This window comes from Anthonomus grandis, chromosome 1 (genome assembly GCF_022605725.1).
Source record: "Anthonomus grandis grandis chromosome 1, icAntGran1.3, whole genome shotgun sequence".
In the NCBI taxonomy this organism is placed as follows: Eukaryota; Metazoa; Arthropoda; class Insecta; order Coleoptera; family Curculionidae; genus Anthonomus; species Anthonomus grandis.
Genome location: NC_065546.1, coordinates 33,423,666 through 33,445,457, shown reverse-complemented (window position 1 = coordinate 33,445,457; position 21,792 = coordinate 33,423,666). Strand labels below are relative to the sequence as shown.

The 21,792-nt window shown below is 33.1% G+C and overlaps 1 protein-coding gene and 1 non-coding gene across 2 annotated transcripts; both read left to right on the top strand.

Annotated features, from left to right (window-relative positions):
- Positions 1 to 894: 894 nt before the first annotated feature.
- Positions 895 to 21,695, top strand: LOC126740105 (sulfotransferase 1B1-like). Its single transcript, XM_050446014.1, has 6 exons — positions 895 to 1,135; positions 10,769 to 10,925; positions 10,981 to 11,414; positions 20,864 to 20,990; positions 21,047 to 21,141; positions 21,202 to 21,695. Exons 2-6 carry the CDS (start codon positions 10,769 to 10,771, stop codon positions 21,493 to 21,495), a joined length of 1,107 nt encoding a protein of 368 aa, XP_050301971.1. The 5' UTR covers positions 895 to 1,135; the 3' UTR covers positions 21,496 to 21,695.
- On the top strand, positions 20,711 to 20,783 carry Trnar-acg (transfer RNA arginine (anticodon ACG)). Its single transcript has one exon. It is a non-coding gene; the product is annotated as a tRNA-Arg (tRNA).
- Positions 21,696 to 21,792: the final 97 nt, after the last annotated feature.

The window sequence follows — 21,792 nt, the reverse complement described above, 5'->3', positions numbered from 1 at the left end:
ACGGACAGTGAACTACTACATAAATCAATGTTATGAGCGTTTAAGACACTCAGAGATCTACCGATAGGAAAATGACGGCCATATTCAGTTCTGTGCATAGGAACATGATAAAGGTCAAAATTGCGTAGAGTTCTATTTGGAACATTGAGACCCACTTTAGAAAGAAGGTCAGGAGCATTAATCATGCCATTAACCAGCTTAAAGACAAAACAAAGATCAGCGTTTACACTTTTGGCTAATGTATCCAAGTTAAGTCTTACTCTCATGTCCTCAAGATGGTACTTGTCAAAGCTAATGCCCATTCTAAATGCAGCACACCGTAAAAATCCATCTTGCACTCTCTCAATCATATTTATTGAATTCTGATATAGAGGAGACCTTACTACTGAAGAGAATTCAAGATTAGATCTCACCAGTGAGGCATAAAGGAGTCTATAGGCTTGCAGAGAGAGATATGAACTATACCTGTTTACAGCACCCAACACTCTTAGTCCCTTTAAAGTTATTTTAGAAATTTTACTGTGATTTAATGATATTTTTAAATAGGCAATGGTTTGATGTATTATAGGCAGTTCAGTATGACCGATGGGCAGCTTCATGTAATAATTAAGAACGCGAACACAAAATGGTAACATAATATTTATGCAATTGAAAAAACTAAATTATGCATTCGCATACATACTTATTTTATTGTCAATTTAATTATATAAACGATAAACAATCGTCCACGAAGCGCATCAGCTTTTCTTCCGCCTTAAATACAAAATCACCGCGTGTCCGATGGCGAAATAAAGAAAAAACGACTTCTGGGGGGACCCTTAATATTCTTGCCAAATTAAACACATTAACAGTTGCACAATGGAGAAAGTCTTCAATGGGATATTCTTCAAATTCACTGTCCCGGGCCTATCAGCGACCAGTCGCGTTGTCTCACCATCGAACCGCTATTTTAAATGTTTTTTTTAAAAAATTGCCTCACATATTTGTTTAGTGAGAAATTGAAAGTGTCTTAGTAACCTTGGAGCGCGCGATACTTACGATTCATTTCATTGATAGTTGCGGTGATTTTCTGTTGATAGGGAGTCGTATAGTGTTCCTGGTGCTTAAATGGTTTGAGGCTGTTCATTCAATAAATGTAAGTAACCATACCGGGAAGTTTCAGCCTCTATGTGAAATTATAGAAAATTTGGGAAGTCACATGATATACTTTCGGTAAACCGTTTACGAGGTATAACCTGTTAAAAAATCATTTAGAGCTTATATTATTTTGAAAAAAGTAATATGGGGTTTCTCTGTTCAAAAAACAAAAAAGTAAAAACGGTTTCCCATCATTTTAAATACATCGGCTCTGCATCCTTTGAAAGACAAAAGTCTGATCATCTTTAACTGATTATATTGCAAAAACTATTTCAATAAGAAAATAATAATAATATCCTTTATTGCCAACAAAATGATCTCTAATCACAAAGCAACGTCAAAATGGTGCAATATTATCTTGCTATGTGTGATACAATTTAAAAACATAAATATATATATATAATGCTTACTTCCACACTTTAACAAAACTAAATTTGAGTAAAAAAATTTAAAATATGCTAAAAAAGATAAAATACAAACGCACAGCTAAGATACATCAACCAGACACTTAATAGTTAATAAAAGAGATTTATTTATCTATAGAAATAAAAGAAAAAATACAAACAATAGTACTAATAAACATTTTACCAATGCATTCACTATACCGTAATATCTACCAGATATTAAAACTGTAAAGACATTTATCTTGAATGTATTTCAGTGTTTCCTCCCTAAATATTTTGCAACTTTTTGGCTAAAGACACTGTTTATTTCTCTAATGCACTGTGGCAAAGAGCGGTAGGCTTTTACCGCCCTGATTTTATTCCCGATATTTGAACTCATTTTCCTACTTAGTTCAGGCATTTGAACTATAATTACAAATAAATTAATTATAATTTTTTATATTTTAAAGGCGTTTTTTTCCTAAGTGTCCTATTTGTATTCAATGTATTTAAACTAGTTTTTATATCTTGCCGTCATTCAAAGTTGTTTTTCTAGATCTCGGATTTTTGGAACTAATTATTAATAGTATTCTAAGCAATTACTAACTGATTTTTCATTTCTTCGATTTACGGATTTTGGATTTAATTTAAGTTTTATTCCAGACAATGAATTTCAAATTAGTCTTATCATTCAGTTTAAACCAAGGTTTATATTTCTTCCAGGCCTCTTAAGGCTAATATTTAATTTTGTTCCAGATGTTTGAAGTATTTTTCTGGACTATAGGAACATTTGATTAACTATTTAAAAAATATGGCAAAATAATTTCGGGTTAATTTAAAATTGCTTTACGTGCCTGGAATATATAAACACCGAATTCACAACCCAAATACCTGGAATAAATAATAGTTTTAATTCCTATTAGTTTTTCTAAATAACTTTTATAAATGTTTTCTTGAAATCCATTTTTTATCCAATTTTAGTTCATATATCTTTTTTATCATTAATAAAAGTGAGTTCTTTTATCATATTTAAGCCCTCATTAAAAAACCCATTACAAGATTTCTGGAGTAATTTTCAAGCATTCTAGATTTCTTGCTGGTACTCTAAGCATTTTTTCCAGGCAATTCAAAACCTTTATAATTTTCAATTTTTCCCAAATACCTAGAATATTCCCTTCTGCTATCTAGGCCCACCTTTTATGCATTTAAGCTAACACTTTAATTCTTCGATACAAGCTATATCTGACGATAAAAGCTGCCCTTTGGAGTATTTTTCCAGATTTCAGCCAAGAAATTATAAACCATATTTAGGCTCGAATAAGAAACCTATTCAAAAAAATTCAACTTCATTTTCTTTAATAAAAAATCCACACTATTTTAATAGCGGGATTTTCAAAAAAAAACTATAACCAACTGTTAATGTATGCAGCAAATAGTAAGTTCGTTTTACCGACTATACCATTACTTTGAATACATGAAGGTCGAATACTCGTAATTTGTGTATTTGTGCATAGATCATGATCGTGCATAGATCAAATTGAGAATTTTTTTTAAATTTTACACCGTGAAGTTGAAAATGCAAAAACGAAAAAGCTGGAAGCGATTTCCAGTTTTGGCTTTTATCACGGGAAGCTTGCTGTTTCTAAATTGCTGAGTAATTTGATTATTATTCAGTTAACTATTTAAGAAACACGTAATTTCCAGAAGAATGCGATATTTGTTCACAAGTATTTAAGTAATAATAATAATAGACAGTTTATATTTCCTCATAAGGTATTACATATGTTTGAATTGAGCACCGTTAACAACCTGACAATAACCAAGGCGATTTGAAAAATCTTTTTGAACATTGTCAATAATATTTCTAATTTCCTGGTGTATTTGTTCTTTTAAATCTTCTAAACTCGCCAGTTTAGTGACATACACTTTACTTTTTAAGTATTCCCATAAAAAGTAATCGAGGGGAGTTGATGGGTGGCCATTCAATAAAGCCTCGTCTACCTATCCAACGATTTGAAAAAAATTCATCTAGATAATTGCAAACGGGTAAAGCATAGTGTGGCGAGGCTCCATCTTGCTGAAAAAAAAGATCACGTTGGTGCATGTCGGGTTCTTCCAAATCCGGATACAAAATGATCAGAGCGGGGATAAGATCATTTTGAAGAAAGCCCAAATACCTCTCACTAGTGAGAGTGTCATCAAAAAAGTAAGGTCCTAAAACTCTTCCTCCCACTATACCGCACCACACATTGACTTTTTGAGGGTATTGTGTATGTATGACATTCGATGAACCAATGAGGTTTTTTGGTCGCCCAGTATCGACAACTTTGTTTGTTCACATGGCCGTTTAGAGTAAACGTTGTTTCGTTAGAAAATATCCATTTTACATTATATAACTACTGCATTTGCTCACAAAATTCCTTTCAGCGATCAAAATGATCTTCCGATAGCTCCTAAAATAAGAATATTTTATAAGGGTGGAACTTTCCTTTTTTGAATACTTTATGTACAGTAGATCGCGATAAATTAACGTTAGAACCGTGCTTGTAATAGTGGCTTTGGGATTATCTTGGACTGTTAACAGAACGTTAAGCTCATCTTCTTTAGTTATTGAGCCAGTTATCCGACCAGCTTTTTGAGTATCCTGAACATGCCCGAATTCACGAAACCTTGCTTCAACTCTGCTTACCTTGCGACTTATCAGGATGAGTTGCATTAAACAACCTTTTGAGTACGCGACATATCTCCGAAACCAATCATGCACAAGATTTCGATTCTTCACGTTCGGTTAATTTTCTCATATTTCATACAATAACAGTAGGTAGGTAATAACGTGTAGTTACTACTAAAACGCAGGATGAAACTGCTTTCGCCTCTCAAAAAGAATAAACAGCACTTACAAATGTAAAAATACTCCAAATAGTTGCACCAAAATACCAACATTTAATTTAGATAGATTTCTTTAATTTTACATTTTATCATAATTTTTCGTTTAAAATTACTTATGTAACCACGATTCAGTTGTACCATATCCTTTGTAAAAAAATACGTTCTTTCTGATTCTGCATTAAAAAAAATATGGTGGTTTCCATTTAAAAAATTGTTGATGACGTCATATATTTTTTAGTCACCCTGTATATTTAATTTTCGCGTAGAAAAACCCTAAACCCAATATTAAAATCGAAGGACTCGGGCATTTTTTTTAGAAACGTTCCATTATATTTTTATTGAATTTATCCGCTACTTTACGGATGCACTGTATAAGAAACATTAGGAACTAAGGGCAGGTAATGAAATCCGAAGAACAGATTTCTGTTTTGAAGGTATGGAAAGCGCGAATAACAGGGATTTTTTACGGACTAATGCACCTTTACCTTAAATAAAAATTTTGGAGTAGACGCATTTTTGAAACATTGACAAAGTCAAATTGGGCCAGCATTGCACCGAAGAAGTTGCACCTGATAATGAGTTTTGGTTTCAAATGGATGACGGCCCTGCGCATAATTCACATTAAGTTAGGGAATCTCTTCAAAACGTATTTAATGGACGCGTAATTGGGCTAAATTATACTATTAATTGGCCAACCAGGTCTCACCTTTCACCAAACGACTTTTTCCTGTGGGGTCACATTAAAGTGTTATTTATAAACATGTGCGTTGTCTAAATTTAGAACAGTTAAAGATTGCAATTTTCAAAAGTTGGCAACCGAATTTTACAACTGTCTAATACAGTTTTTTTTTGTAAAGTATACAAAGCCAATATTTGAAAGTATCAAAATATAAATGGGATTTCCTATGACCCGCTTGGCGATGCACCATCCGGTATCATAAATTTTGTTTAAAATCTTACTTAGAGTAGCAGATTCAGCAAATATTTTTTTGCAGTTGAGAAACGATTCTTCTCAACTTTTTCTGATAAAAATTCAAGACTATTTTTTTTCTTTACTTCCTAACTTAAACATTGCCATGCACTGCCTGAAATGTAAAGAGGATGACGCTAATTTACAACCTCTTACAAATTGCTACAGCTATAAAAGGCAATACATAAGAATATTTCCTCTAGATTAACTTCATCTGAAATTAGGGTAGAAGAGGTCAAAGGCCACCATACTCTAAAATTTCTTTGTGAGGACTGCCAATCTGGTTTGTCACAAATACCCTCAATTTTAGAAGTATTGGTCAACAAAATGAGGAAGTGGGGTACTTAAAGGAGGACTTAAAAAAAACTATCTACACGTGTACACTCTGCTGGAATTAATTTTTTTTTGGTGAACTTGAAGATCGCCAGAGCGGTGTCAACAATGGTATAGTTTACAACTTGCCTGACCAATATCAGGACTCGGATGGTGTAAATACTCCTTTGAACTCTCTTAATATCGAATGTAGAAGCGAAAAACACAGTCCTAATGGAAAAATTTGATAAAAATAACTAAACGGCTCTTTTTTTAAAGGAAAGAGGAAGCATAGTTTGTTTTTTGTTTCAGCAAATAACAAGCTATGCTTGCATTTGGTTTAATTCTTAAATAGGCATGGCCTATTAAGTTTGCAGCAGTTTGGCTTTTGTGAATGTATGAGCATGGAAGATACTATCTTTAGTTTTTTAGAACACCTTTATAATAGTATGAATACTGATGAGGTTTAGAGTTGTATGGTTTGTAGGGGAACTGCTCGTGAGTGGTCGGACAGTTAATTTTAATGATGATACCTCTGAGGAACTTAATATGAATGTAGGTGTGCCTCCTGGATCAGTGCTTGGTCCTCTGCTTTTCCTCATTTAAGTGAAAGATCCTCCACAATTACAGTTATCTGGCAAATTTACATTGTTTGCTGATGATACCACCATTTTTGGTCGCAAATTTGTTGACATTCAATGTTTCTAAGACTAATATCTTTAATTTTAAATGTAAATCCTATAGTATTTATTTGAACAATGAATCTATCACCATGCCACCCTTTAAGTTTTTAAGCCTTTCAATAGACAAATTTTGTTGCAAGAATTTTTTTTATCAAGCTAGTTTTGTTAAAACTTATTGTAATGTTTTTGGCTTTGTCTACAACTTTTATGTTTAAATTGACTATAAGGCATTTTTTGAGTTTGGCTTAGAGCTAAATTTAGGCAAAGATTATCAAATGAAAAAAGCAACTTACCAGATTCGATGTTTTTAAGGAGTTCCTAAAATTATCAAAAAAACTAAGTAATCCACTAAAAGGTTGTTGGTACCGGGGACCAGTTTTATTTTTAATTTATATTAATGAATTGATTACCTAGTATCTAGAAAAGCAATAATATAGCATAAATGCAACAATATTACATATTAATATAAATACAGTGCATTTTTTTTAATCTCGGGTCATAGGGTTTTACGTGTAATATTTTCAACCCCATGTTAGAACCTGTTCTATTTAATCGATAGGATTGAAACTTGGAACAAGTGAAGTTTAAGTTAACAGACTTTAAAAAATCCCATTATTTTGCAAAAAAATTTGCCAGAAACCTATTTAAAATACGTTTTTCTGATGAAAAAGTTTGCTTTTTCTGCACCTCGTAACCTTCATTATACCTTTACACTTCAAAGCAGGTAGACAAATATCTGACAGTGACACAAAATAATTTCCTCAAAATCTCAAAAATATATTTTCAAAAATCAACAATAAACAAATAAAACCATTCAAATAAATTGTTCAAAGTGACCTCCAGATTGAGCCAAACAAAAGCCCAGACAGTTGTAGAAATGTCTTTTAACATTTAGGAGCTGCCGGGGAGTAATGGTACGCGAAGCCTCGATAATTCTATTACGAAGTTCTTCGATATTGTTGGGTCTGCCTCTAACAATATCAAACACTTTCGATGATAGATAGCTCCAATAAAAGTTATCTAAAGGCGAAAGATCGGGGCTTCGCGCCGGCCATTTAGATGGCCCCAAACGTCCAATCCAGCGTCCTGGGAACGTGGCATTCAAAAACTCGGTAACAGTCGCTGCACTATGAGCGGGGCTCCATCATGTTGAAAAATTATCCTGCCATTTTGAACAGCGTTTCCTAAGGCGGGAATGACCTGCACCTGAAGTAATTCTAAATATTTTGGAGTATTCAGGCTACCCTCTATGAAAAATGGTCCAATTATTCGATCTCCAAGAATTCCTGCCCACACGTTAAGTTTCTGTCTTGTTTGGGTATGCGTTTCCTGGATGACGTGAGGATTTTCTCGCGCCCATATTTGAGTATTTTGTTTGTTGACTGTACCATTTGTACAGAAAGTACTTTCGTCTGAAAATAGTATTTTGTTTGTAATTGTGGGGTCGTTGTTAATTCGTTCCATCCACTGTTCACAAAACTGCATTCTAAGAAAATAATCATTAGGCAAGAGTTCTTGAACACTTCTAACTTTAAAAGATTTGTATTTTTCTTTTCTGATTGCCTAATAGCAACTACTCCTACTTTTTCCGGTAACTTCAGCAAACTGCGTAAGACTATTTGTTGGATTTTCTTCAACGGCCAAGCATACCTTCATTTTAAATTCTTCGTCTACTACAGTTTCGGTTCTTTTTCGTTTTAAGTGAGAACTGGCGATGCATCCAATCGTAATAAATTTTTCATGAAACCGTTGTACAGTTGATCTAGACGGGACGGGACGGTTAGGATAAGACACGGCAAAATTATCTACCACTTCTTGCGCCGACATTCCTCTAATGTAGTTTGAAACCATCTCAATACGTTCCTCCGTAGTGTAAATCGACATTTTAAAGAGTTTTTGAACAATTTCAACGGAGCAATTTAAAAATTATTTTTTGTCACTGTCAGATATTTGTCTACCTGCTTTGAAGTGTAAAGGTAATGAAGGTTACGAGGTGCAGAAAAAGCAAACTTTTTCATCAGAAAAACGTATTTTAAATAGGTTTCTGGCAAATTTTTTGCAAAATAATGGGATTTTTTAAAGTCTGTTAACTTAAACTTCACTTGTTCCAAGTTTCAATCCTATCGATTAAATAGAACAGGTTCTAACATGGGGTTGAAAATATTACACGTAAAACCCTATGACCCGAAATAAAAATGCACTGTATATACATTTTGGAAAAATACGTGAAGTATGTTTGTCAGGGGGAGCACTTTTGACATAAAAACCATTTCAAAAAACTCAACCCCCTAAGCGGGGGTGACATTTCCTAATTTTTTTCAAATGGGACGGGGAGTCAAGTGATACTCCCTTAAAAAGGTCTTGCCATTCCCTATACAACCCTGCTTAGTTTTTAAAAATCGAGTCACTCGTTCAAGAAATAATGAAAGTTGAACAATAATGTGTGACGATATTATTAAAATTTATTGAGAGAGTGAGACTGAACCCAGAGTGAACATAGAACACATCTTTAAGTCGAAACACTAATTTAATCATTTCAATTAAACAAAATGATAAGAATACGAGAAACAATTTTTTGTCTTTTAAATGAACTTGTCGTTTTTGCGGCAAATTCTTTAGGCACATTTAGTGAATAAATGTATCCGGATCTTTCTTCACGTTTAAATTAGGTCAAGTAATTCTGCTAGATACCTGTTTGGTGGTTACAGTGTTTAAGAATTGTTGAACCTTTAAATTTATTATCAATTATGGTGTACTCAATTGCAGAAAGAGTAGAGATGATTAAGCTTTTTTTTTTAAAACAATGAGTGTGGAAATCAGGTCGCAGATTTGTTTAATCAACGGCATCCTGAGATACATCTCTCTGGGAAAATTGTTCGGGAATTGGTTACAAAGTTTCGCGAAACAGGTTCAGTTCATAACAAAAAGAGGAATATTGAAAATGCAGAGTTTCATGAAGCTATGGAGATTGTAGTATTGGAAGTTGCAATGGATAGTACGCTAAGTACAAGACAATTGGCCATTGCAACGGGTGTGTCTCGGATAAGTGTCCAAGGGGTATTGAAGAAATACAAGTTCCATCCCTATAAAATTCGCTTAGCGCAAGAATTGAATGAAGACGACTTTGATCGCCGCTTGCAGTTTTGCGAAGTTATGAGTGAGCGAGCACTAAAAAATGATAATTTCATATTTAATATGTTTTTTTGGGACGAGTGTTCTTTCTTCCTAAATGGTTTAGTAAATCGCCATAATTGCCCTTATTGGGCTAACAACGATCCAAGGATTTTCCACGAAACACGCAAACAACACCCCCAGAGGTTAAATGTATGGGCTGGTATTTTTGGAAATTCCATTGTGGGCCCTTTTTTCCTCCCTGGAAATTTAACAGGCGATATGTACTTAGATTTGTTACAAAAAACCATCGGCCCAGGTCTAACAAATATCATAGAAGAGGACCGCGCATACAATGAACGGGAATTGATTTTCCAACAAGACGGAGCTCCTCCACATTTCTCACTAAATGTACGCAACTCTTTAAATGATAGATTCCCAGGCTGAATAGAACGAAGGGGTGCAATTGAATGCCGACCTGGGTCACTCGACTTAAGTTTTTTAGTTTTTTTCTTGTAGGGACACATAAAATCTGTAGTTTACAAACTCCATCTGCTATATTAGAAGAGTTGCGAAGAAGAATTATTAACGTATGTCGCGAAGTGACACCGCAAATGTTTCTAAACGTTCGGCAACGGTTTGAAGATAATTTGTATCACTGTATGAACGTATGGTAATGATTAAATCGTTTTTTGTATTTTTTGTCACACATTATTATTTAACTTTCAAGGGCCCATATTTCTTGAACGAGTGACTCGATTTTTAAAAACTAAGCAGCGTTGTATAGGTAATGACAAGGCCCTTTTAAAGAGGTACCACTTTTACCCATTTCGTCCCATTTGAAAAAAATTAGGGGAAAAGTTGCCCCCCTGACAAAAGCAATAATATATAGGGTGTATCATTTAATATAACGTAGTTAGCTATGCGATTGCTCAGTCGATTTCTAATATTTTAGGCTTGAAAGCAAAAAAATTAAGACGTAAATGCTTCTGACGCAAACCTTTTCAATAATTTTAAATCTGATTATAAGAACCTGTTTCAGTTATTTAAATTTTAAATGGCTGAATAAAATTTCAATAGGCCTTTCGATGGGTCCAGCTTATTTATCTATAATAATTAAAAACAACGAAAGTAATAAATTACATAAGGCAACGTAAAAAAGCTACACACCTTAACGTTTCGACCGTTCACTTATGTAATATTGTTTTTCATTTGTAATTTACATAAATTGCCAAATTTATTGCTTTTTAAACTAATTAAATTTACCTCATCCGGTTTGCTAGATGCCTTTATACCTTGACCATGGTCTTGTAAATGGTGAAATTGTCAAGTTGAACGAAGAAAAAAAGGTCAAATACGAAGAAAAGCGTCTGCCTTTCCCATATGAAATAAAACCAGTAGAGCCAGAACTGAACAAAAAAATCTTAGGAGACTTTTCAGGTAATAGCTCAAAATATGAAATTTCCATATAAACTAAAGTGATTTTCTTACATAGGTGAACGCACTGGATTCGTTCAAGTTGGACCCAAAAACTACTTTTTCCCCAGCGGCTACGAAAAAGAAGCTGAAAACTTTTACAATTTCGAACTCAGACCGGACGATGTCTTCGTGGCCACATTTCCACGCTCCGGCACCACTTGGACCCAGGACATGGTCTGGCTCCTTTGTAACAACCTGGACTACGACAAGGCGGCCAAAATCCCCCTGACCGAACGATTTCCCTTCTTGGAGTTTAGCTGTTTTGTTCACAAGGACACCAAAGCGGAATTCCTGCAGGAGAACGAGGCGGATCCCGAAAAGTACAAAATTGTACAGGAAATCGATTATCCAGGGTGGAAAACTCTCGCGAAAACCGACGGGCAAAGGTTTATCAAGACCCATTTGCCTTTTAGTTTATTGCCGCCGAATTTAACACGAAATGGTTGTAAGGTAAGTAAAATGTAATTTTAAATAGTTTGTAATATTGTTGGGTTTATAATAATAATTATTATTATTAAGTTTATTTATATCAAACTTCTCAATATTACAACTCATTAAAATAAATAAGGTATACCATAAATACACGATTACCCAGAAAAGGAAAACCTTGTTAGTGGAACAAAATTAATAATAACAAAGAAAAGAAAAAAAAAGAATACCTGTATAACTTAAACATAATTTTTTTGTAAGATTAGATAAAACATGTCTAATATCTAAACAGCTAAAAATTTTCCATATTCCTTAACTACCTACTAAAAAAATATATACAGGGTGGGCCATTGATGAAAACGTACCGCAAGGTATAACTGCTAGGGAATTTTTTTTTCAAAAAATTCAAAAATGCGTTAATTTTGTTTGTAAAGGGAACAACTTTGGGCCAAAAATAATTGCAAAATCTTCAACCCTCTACTTCATCCTCTAAATTTTTTCAAATGGGAATGGGATTTAATGATTCTTTATTAAAAAGTGCTCTTAATTCCCTATACGTTGCTGCCTTTTTTGTGAAAATCGCTTAACTCGTTTAGAAAATATGAAGAGTTCAAAAAATAAATTAAAAAAAAAACGCATAAATTAAATCAATTTTAAAAAAACTTACCGAGTTAATCAAGCAAACGCTGAAAATGATAAGGATACATTTTGGATGGTTTTTGTGAATTAGATGTTTTTGGTTAATTTTAGTGTTTAACTATTAGGTACGCTAGTTGCTAGATAGCTGTCTGTGACTTATGCGTTAAAATTTCTCATTAAACTTTTTAACAATAATTATGGTGTACGCAATGTACGCAAAGAGTAGAAATAATCGAACTTTATTGTTAAGTTGAGTTATGAATGTGCAAATCGGGTTGCGCAGATATTGTATGAACGCCATCTTGACAAACACCTTTCTAGCAAAATCGTTCTCGAGTTAGTAGGAAAATTTCGAGAAACAGGTTCCGTTATGAATAAAAAGAAGCAAAATGAAAATCCTGTAGTAAATGAAGCTATGGAGATATTAGTATTTGGCCAAGTGGCCATGGATAATACACTGAGTACAAGAAAATTAGCCAATGAGACCGCTGTGAGTCGTACAAGTGTCCGAAGAATATTAAAAAAACACAAGTTCCACCCGTAAAAAATTCGATTGGTATAAAAACTACACGAGGATGATTTTGATCATCGCTTGGAATATTGTGAACTTATTAGTGAATGAGCGGCGAACAATATCCCATTTAATGTATGTTTTTCAGATGAGTGTACGTTTTTTTTAAACGGTGTAGTTAATCGGCACAACTATGTTTACTGGTATGAGAGCAATCCCAGAGTTCTTCACGAGGTGCACACAAAACCCTCAGAAATTCCATTGTGGATCCTTACTTTCTTCCTGGAAATTAAACAGGCGATATGTACTTGGATTTACTGAAAAATTCTATAGATTCAGCTCTAACAGTCATCATAGAGGACAATCCTGGATACATTGAAGAGGAATTGTTTTTTCAACAAGGCGGTGCACCTCCACATTACTCTCAAAATGTGTGCCATTATTTAAACAATACCTTTTCAGCTCGGTGGATATGTCGAAGGGGCCTCCCCGGTCACCCAACTTGAGTCATTTAGACTTTTTTACCAATATTTTATTATTTATATAATTTATTACAGTAAAATAATTCAGCTCTTTTTTGTGTAACAAATGCATTATACAGGATGTCCCAGCGAAAACGAAACAGAGCTATTTTCGGTATGAAAAAAAAAATTTTTTTTCAAAAATCTCGGACATGTCGATTTTATTTTTGAGGGGGACAACTTTTCCTTACCAAGGCACCCTCATACCAGCAACCCCCTTCGAGGGGGTGGAATCACCCCTAAAATCCTAAATGGAAAGAATGTATGATACCTTATTTTAAAGGTCTTTTAATTCTGAATATAACTGCCAAATTTGAAGTGGCTAAAATTATTTCTCTGGATAAAACAGCTTGTCAAAATTGCGGAAACAGCGAAAATGAAAAAGGTATTAGGGGCTCGTTTTTGGATAATATTTTTAAAAGAACAAAGAAATCCTATTTTCGAAGGGGTCACTTATTAATTAAGAGGCCACCTAATACCTGGAATCCTTTACGAGGAGTTGAAAGCACCCCTTAAATCTTAAACAGAAAGAGGGATCGTGTTATACCTTATGTTGGAAGCGTTTTCACTTTAAATTTAAATGGTGACTTCTGAGTGACTGATGGATTTCTTCTGGATATGAAGCCAAATAAAATTCTGGAAAAATGCTTTAAATAAACCTTTATGCCTGAAACCCTTTCTTACAATTTTTTTTATTGGATCATTAAAACATGATTAAAAATTTATTAGTATTATTAATATTATTGTTATTACACCTTATCAGCATATCATAAATAAAAACAAAATACCAAATAAAATGCAAACACAAGTATCTGAAGAATTTATTTAGCTTGCTAAATATCATTGGTACTTTTTTCATAAAGCAGCATTTATTTAAATAGTTTTAAATTATTACCCAGTCTTTTACGTGTTGAAACACTGTTAGCAATGGTTTATTCTACTGCAGAGAGGGTTGAGATGATAGAGTTTTTCTTTCGGCATAACAATTGTGCCAATAGAACGGTACAAGAATTTAATGACCTTCATCCAGAAAAACGAGTCAACAGAAAATACGTTCTAGAAATAGTTGCTAAATTTAGGGAATCTGGCAGTGTCTTAAATAAAAAGCGTGAGGTTCAAAATGCTGTTGTTGTCAATGAAGCAATGCAAATAACTGTCCTAGGTCAACTTCATGCCGAGCCAGGAATAAGTGTCAGAAAATTGGCGACGAGTACAGGAGTAAGCAAAAGTAGTGTTATGGATAATAGGATGCATAGGATACTTAAGCATAATAAATTCCATGCTTACAAAATTCATCTGGTGCAAGAACTGAATGAGGACGATTTTGACAGACGAGTGCAATTTTGTGAATCGCTTAGTGATATGATAACTGGTAATCCGCGTCTTATTTACAACATTTGCTTTTCAGATGAATGTACTTTTTTTCTTAATGGCAACGTAAATCGTCATAACTGCCGCTACTGCTCAAATGCAAATCCGGGCCAGTTTCGTGAAGTTCATACCCAGTTCCCTGAGAAGTTAAATGTTTGGGCGGGAATCTTGGGCGGCTCCATTGTTGGTCCGTTTTTTCTGCCCGGAAATTTGAATGGAGAAATGTACCGAGATCTCTTGGAAAATGCCGTATATCCAAGAATAGTAGAAATAATGGAAGGCGGAAATCATTCTGATGATGATCAAGTCGTTTTCCAACAAGACGGAGCGGCTCCACATTATGCTACTGGTGTGAGGCAATATCTGATCGTTGGATTGGAAGGAAAGGACCTTTTATGGAATGGCCAGCTAGGTCACCCGATTTAACCCTATTAGATTTTTTTTTATGGGGGCATTTAAAAACAAAAGTTTACGCTACCCAACCAGACACCCTAGAAGACTTACGCCAGAGAATTATAAATGAGTGTCAAATGATAACACCTGAAGTTCTACAAAACGTCAGCCATCGTTTTGAGCAAAACCTGTATTCCTGCATGGAAGTAGGCGGGGCACAATTTGAACATTTAATAAATTGACGTAATTTAAATAAACTTGTTTTATTTAAAAGACACAAAAGGAAAAGGGTAGGTATTTTTTATCTCTCTACTTTTACTGGCAGTAAAGATTGTATTTCTCGCTATTTTTATATCCACAAGATATCCATCAGTCACTCAGAAGTCACCATTTAAATTCAGAGTAAAAAGGCCTTCAAAATGAGGAATGACACGACCCCTTTTTCTATTTAAGATTTAAGGGGTGCTTTCAACCCCCTCGTAAAGGGTTCCAGGTATTAGGGTGGCCTCTTAATTAATAAGTGACCCCTTTGAAATTAGAACTTCCTTATACTTTTAAAAATATTATCCAAAACAGAGTTCAAAATACCTTTTTCATTTTCGCTGTTTCTACAATTTTGACAAGCTGTCATATCCGGATAACAAATTTTAGCCACTTCAAATTTGGCAGTTATATTCAGGATTAAAAGACCTTTAAAATAAGGTATCACACGACCCCTCTTTCTATTTAAGATTTTAGGGGTGATCCCACCCCCTCGAAGAGGGTTACTGGTATGAGGGTGCCTTGGTAAGGAAAAGTTGTCCCCCTCGAAAATAAAATCGACGTGTTCGAGATTTTTGTAAAAAAATTTTTTTTTCATACCAAAAATACCTCTGTTTCGTTTTCGCTGGGACACCCTGTATATGAACACACTTCTTATCAGTAGATACCTAATTACTGTTTAGGTTTTCTTTAAAAATAATATGGTAATATTTGAGCTGCATAGAGGAGGGTAAACTCCTTGCACCAACCCTGCATTAATATAAAATTATAGCCAGATAAATTCCGGGTGTCTGAGGGAAAAAATAGTTTTCTAGGACTCATAGATATAATGTAAAAAAAAATTAGAGGTTTTCGTAAAACTTATCAATACCAGACTCCGTTTTACATATACAGATAATATAGATTAGGAACATTATTAGCATAAGACAAAATACATCACTAAAACTGTATATACAGTGTGGCCCAATTGGGTGTACATGTATGGGTATCTTGGAAACTATAAGAGATAGACAATTTATTTAAGAACATTTAGTTAACAATTTAGTGTCGCATTCAGAACGATTTTATCTTTTTCCGATTTTGAAATATTTGGAAAAATTAAAAAGCTGCTTTTTTAAAAAGGGCTGTATTTTTTTTATTTCAACGTATTTTTAAAATCTGTAAAAAGATTATTAGATTACTTTTTAAGCACAACGTATACCTGAATTCAGTTTTTGTTTTCGACGTTTCGGTTCTGAGATTCCATCTTCAACTTCTTTTTTCTTATGGTGGCCGTTTTGTTTTTTTACTAAAGTAAAAAGATCTTTTTTTTCCCTTTAAAATGAAAATATTTCAAACTTCGCGAAAAATTAACTTTATAACTTTTTGACAATTTTGACATAAGAATGAAATATTTTCATTTTAAAGGAAAAAAAAGATCTGAATGCGGAGGCTATGACTACGGAGGCCATTTCTGCCGTCCTAAGAAAGAAGGTCGTATCTGACAATTTTATCAAAATTAGTTTTATACAATATTTAGGATTGATATATAATTTTCTACCTATTGCACTAGAGACAATAGTCGTATATTGCAAATTAATGGCTAAAATTTCCTTATGAAATTTGTCATAACTGCAAAGTTGCCACGATTCCTAGTGAATCTTGTCGGACCTAGCTAATGCTAAGAAAAACTGTCATATTCGCACATAGTTATACGTCTGTTCCTTTTAGGACTGGTAAAACAAAAAAAAAATTAGTGTCCTTATTAAGTTAGTCGTATATGGCAGATACTAACAAAAATTGTCGTATATTATAATTTCACCGTGAGCTCGCGAATTATATAAATATATTAAATAAATTTGGGTGCCTCGTTTGAATGTTAAATTAAACAGTAAGATAAGAAACGATGTTTTTTTAATATTTAGTGGTTTGATTACTGTTTTATTCTTCGAGAAATATTGACGATAAATAGATAAAGGTAAGTAGTTTTTTGTTTAGTTATGTTAAAAAGTGTTTCAAATCTAAAAACTTGCTACTACTAACTAGAACTTGTTTTAATTTGTTGTGCTAATTTCACTGTATATTTTGTATTTTTGAAACAAAATTATTTTGTATATTTTATGATTGTATTAAATTTAGTACTGAAAAGTATGAAAAATTAGTCTCGGGTCTAAGCCTCTAATACGTTGTTTCATCATTTTAGCATGAATAGCAGAACTCAAAAAATCATGCAACTTCTACCATCCACCACCACAAAATCTACCATGGAAAAAAATGAGCTAACTAGTTCGTTGGAATCGTTTGCTAATTTTTCGGAAGATTGTGATGATTCTGATAAAGACCGAGACTTTGTCTTATCAGACTTTGAAAAGGACGCGGATTTAGTTAGTAGTTCATCGGAAGATGATATAAATGAATTCTTAGATTTAGAAGAATACGACCTTCCTTTGTCCATCTTAAAAGAAAGAGACACTCCAAAAGAACTAAAAAAAATGCTAGATTCTATGATTGAAGAAGTTTCAAAAAATTTGGATGGTGCTATTTATACAAAAAAAGGTACAATAAGGAAAAGGAAAAAGTATGATACTTCTGCGAAAAAAAAATAGACTTAACATGAGAAAACAAAAATATTCATCTGTACTGTACAGAAAACTGTGGTGAAAAGTGTACAAAGAAATTAATTACAAAAATCGGTATGCAACGGCAGAATCAGATTAATCAGGAATATTGGGACTTGGAGGAAAAAGAAAGGCGAGCCTTTATATTGCATAAAACTAGCACCACTGGTGTTAAAAGAAGATCAATCATTTTAGCTGCTGAAGGATCCCGAAGGAATAGATCTGTTCAGTATAATTTACCTAATAAAAATGGCTGCAATCAAAAGGTTTTTTGCAACATTAGGGTATGAAGTTAAAAATGACCGTGTTCTTAGAAATGTTACTTTAATAAATGAAAGAACATCTATTGCTCCAAAACCAGATAATAGAGGTAGAAAACAAAAAGAAAATAAATTTGATGAAACATTGATTGAACAACATGTTGAAAGCTTTCAACCCACAATTTCGCATTACAAACGGGAGCACGCCTCACTACAAAGATACTTGCCAAGCGATATTACAATAAGGGGAATGCATCAAGATTTTTTATTGAAGCTTAATGCTAAAATTTCTTATGAAATGTATAGAAAAGTTGTTGCCAAAATGAATATCTCGTTTTCAAATTTAGGTCATGAGGAGTGCTTTGACTGTGAATCATTTAGATTACATTGTATCTCGACCAAACATGAAAAAGAAAATATCTGCCAAACTTGTGAAATATGTAGGTACATCATTCAAGAAACATCAAGATGCATATCGGAAAGCAAGGGAGGAGTATAAACAGGATAGTGCTACGAAAGATGGTTTATACTTTTCAGCTGACCTCCAGAAGGTACCTTTTAATTTAAAATTAAATATCTAAAATTAAATAATTAATTTTTTTATTGTTACATGTTATTATGCTTCCTAGATGCGAAATGTTTAAAGAAATTATGTTTATGCCGAGAGTTATTGCATTCAACGAAACATTTTTGCCAATAGGGAAATCTCACGAAAAACCGTTTGCCTTTATTTGGCTGGCATGAAGGTATATCGGGAAGATCCAGAGACGACATTATTTCAACTTTTTATAATTTTTTATTAGCCGTGAGAGATGCTCCAAATGTGGCTGGACAACTGTGCGGCCCAAAATAAAAACTGGGGATTATTTTCTTTTTTAACATATATAATTAATTCGAACGAAATCAACCTAAAAACTTTGAATTTAAAATATTTTCAGCCTGGGCACACTTTTATGTCTAGTGATGCTTTTCATCATCAAGTTGAATTAGCCTTAAAAAGAAAAAAAAAGTTATGATTTCAAACATTTCAGCGAATGTGTTACTTTAGCCAATTCAAAAAAGGTAGTTGAATATAAACAATTTTTATACTTTTTCGGATTTAACCTCCCAATATAAACTAAAGAAAATTAACCCCAGACCCTATTTACAAGATATGGTTTTTGTTCAGTTCGAAAGAGGAAAAAGATCTTTGAATTATAAAACATCTTTTTCAGAAGATTTTCAGTCCTTGAATTACCTATTAGCCAAATATAAAACAGGGCCCTTACTTCACCCTAATTAAAAAATTTGTGAGAGGGGTATATTTAAAGAAAGAAAAAGTAACATTTTAACTAAAATTCAAGGGTTGATTCCAGAAAATCGTTTAGCATTCTGGGAAAATCTCGTAGAAGCTGAAACAGAAGTAGCTCTAGATTGACTCAAATTAAAGAAAATACTATGTTTTAAAGAATAATATTTTTTTGTAATAAAATATGTTATTTTTAAAGACTTCTTCTTACACTATCGTTGAAAAAAAATCTTACACTATCGTTGACAGATACGATTGTTTTTCTTAGCAATTATAACTAAAATTATCTAGAAGAAATGGCGTATCTGACTTATCCTGTAAGTTTTTAAACATATTCCACATAATTTTAAAAAAAAACTTCTTAAGTACCTATTTCATTTTATAACTTTAAATAATGTGACTAAAATAGTACAAAAAAAAATTATATTTTTATAAAAATCACCCTCGTGTAAAAATATAAAAAGTGCAGATACGACCTTCTTTCTTAGGACGGCAGATTTGTCGTATGAACAATTATTATTGTTTAATGATTTAACATCATTTACTGATAATTCTGCAAAATATTATTTATTTGATTTAACTTTTTACGTTGTTACGTTATCCTAATAATGTTTTTACAAATATTTCAAAATCGGAAAAATATAAAATCGTTCTGAAAGCGGCACTAAATTGGTAACTAAATGCCCTACAACTTTCCTTATTTAACTAATTTTCTATCTCTTATAGTTTCCAAGATACCCTTACATGTATACCCAATTTGGGCCACACTGTATGGGGCACTATGCTACTATCTTTTTATTTTTTTCCAAATACAATTATAAAATACTGCACGCAGACAGGTTTTACGAAAACCTCTAATTTTTTTACATTAGGCTTGATAAAGACGAAAAATAAACAACGTCGAAACGAACAAATAAACAAACGAAATTTTAACCATACAGTGCTTTCATTTCAAAACGATCCACCCTTAATAACTTTCTTTAAAAAAATAATTTTTTTTTCTTTAAAGGCGTAAATAAAATATTCATTATTTCTAGACATTTTCGCTAACTATTTGCTTACACATTTACCGATTTAATTTTTTTTTGTACCGTTGAATAAAGAATTTTACGCTGCTTATTATGATGTATCACACGATGGGGGTTCCCATTTGACATATTAAAGTGAGATTAGCTGGAGGTGAGGAGGTGATTGACAGAACTTCAGTAAATGCATAATTAAACGTCCCCCTGTATATCTAATTTGACGTATTTTTTTTCTTTGAAATGAAAGCACTGTGTAATTGAGCGACACTATACTCTGTAATCATGCAATAATTTTTAAAGAAAATACATAATACTTATCCTTCGAAGCTGTTTTTTTTAAATTTATAAAAATCGTCGATGTAAACCTACCCAAATAATTATTTTCATGTTACTTACGTTAAAACCGTACATCCTATACTATAAATACATTCTGCAACAATTTTCCGTCATAGGCCCTGTGGCGCAACGGATAACGCGTCTGACTACGGATCAGAAGATTCCAGGTTCCAATCCTGGCAGGGTCGCTATACTTTTTTTATTTTTTTATTACTTTTTTAACAATTCTTGTAAATAAGTTTTTTTATAAAAACGAATAATTTTTTAGGTTATTTATGTGGCAAGGAACCCCAAGGACGTAGCGGTGTCCTTCTACCATTTAAACAGGACCATGAGGACCCAAGGCTATACGGGGGATTTTGAAAAATATTGGGATTATTTTCAAAATAATTTACGTAAGTTTTAATAAGGTTATTGGGGCTTTTACCTTAAAATTTTCCTAACTTTTCAGAGCCGTGGACTCCGTATTGGGAGCACATCAAGGAAGGTTGGAACATGCGACACGAAAAGAACGTTTTATTTATTTTTTATGAAAACATGAATAAGGTACATACAGAGGTTCCCAGAAAAAAATCGTTTTTTTTAATTATTTTTCAAATTTTTTAGAACCTTAGGAGGCATGTGGAAAAAGTGGCAAATTTCCTAGGGAAATCTTACACTAGTGAGGAGTTAGACCAGCTGGAAAATCATCTTAAATTTGAAAATTTCAGAAATAACAAGTCGGTTAATTACGATATTATGGAGAGCATTGGGGTGTATAGGAAAGTGAACCAGGCAGGGTACGTCAGAAGTGGCAAAAATGGAGGATGGAGGGATTATTTTAGTCAGGAAATGGAGAAACGGGCTGACCAATGGATCGAGGAAAATCTTCGAGATACTGACTTAAGATTTCCTTTATAACTTATTCGATTATAAAGGGTTAGGACCGATACAGGGTGTTTACATAACTTCAAATAGAACCAGCATTTTTTATAATTTTTTAATAAAGAATATAATAATACGTAGTTGTTAATAGTTTCAAATGATGCTAAAGTCTATCCTCCTGCGTACTATAAGGTTATATTTTTGTATTAAATAATAAAAACAAAAAGTTTTTCTGATACATTTATTTTAAACAATTCCTTAAATACCTTAAAAAAATAAAATGTATGTAAACTGTTTTGTACTAACTCAGTTTCTTCTCGGTTATTATACAAA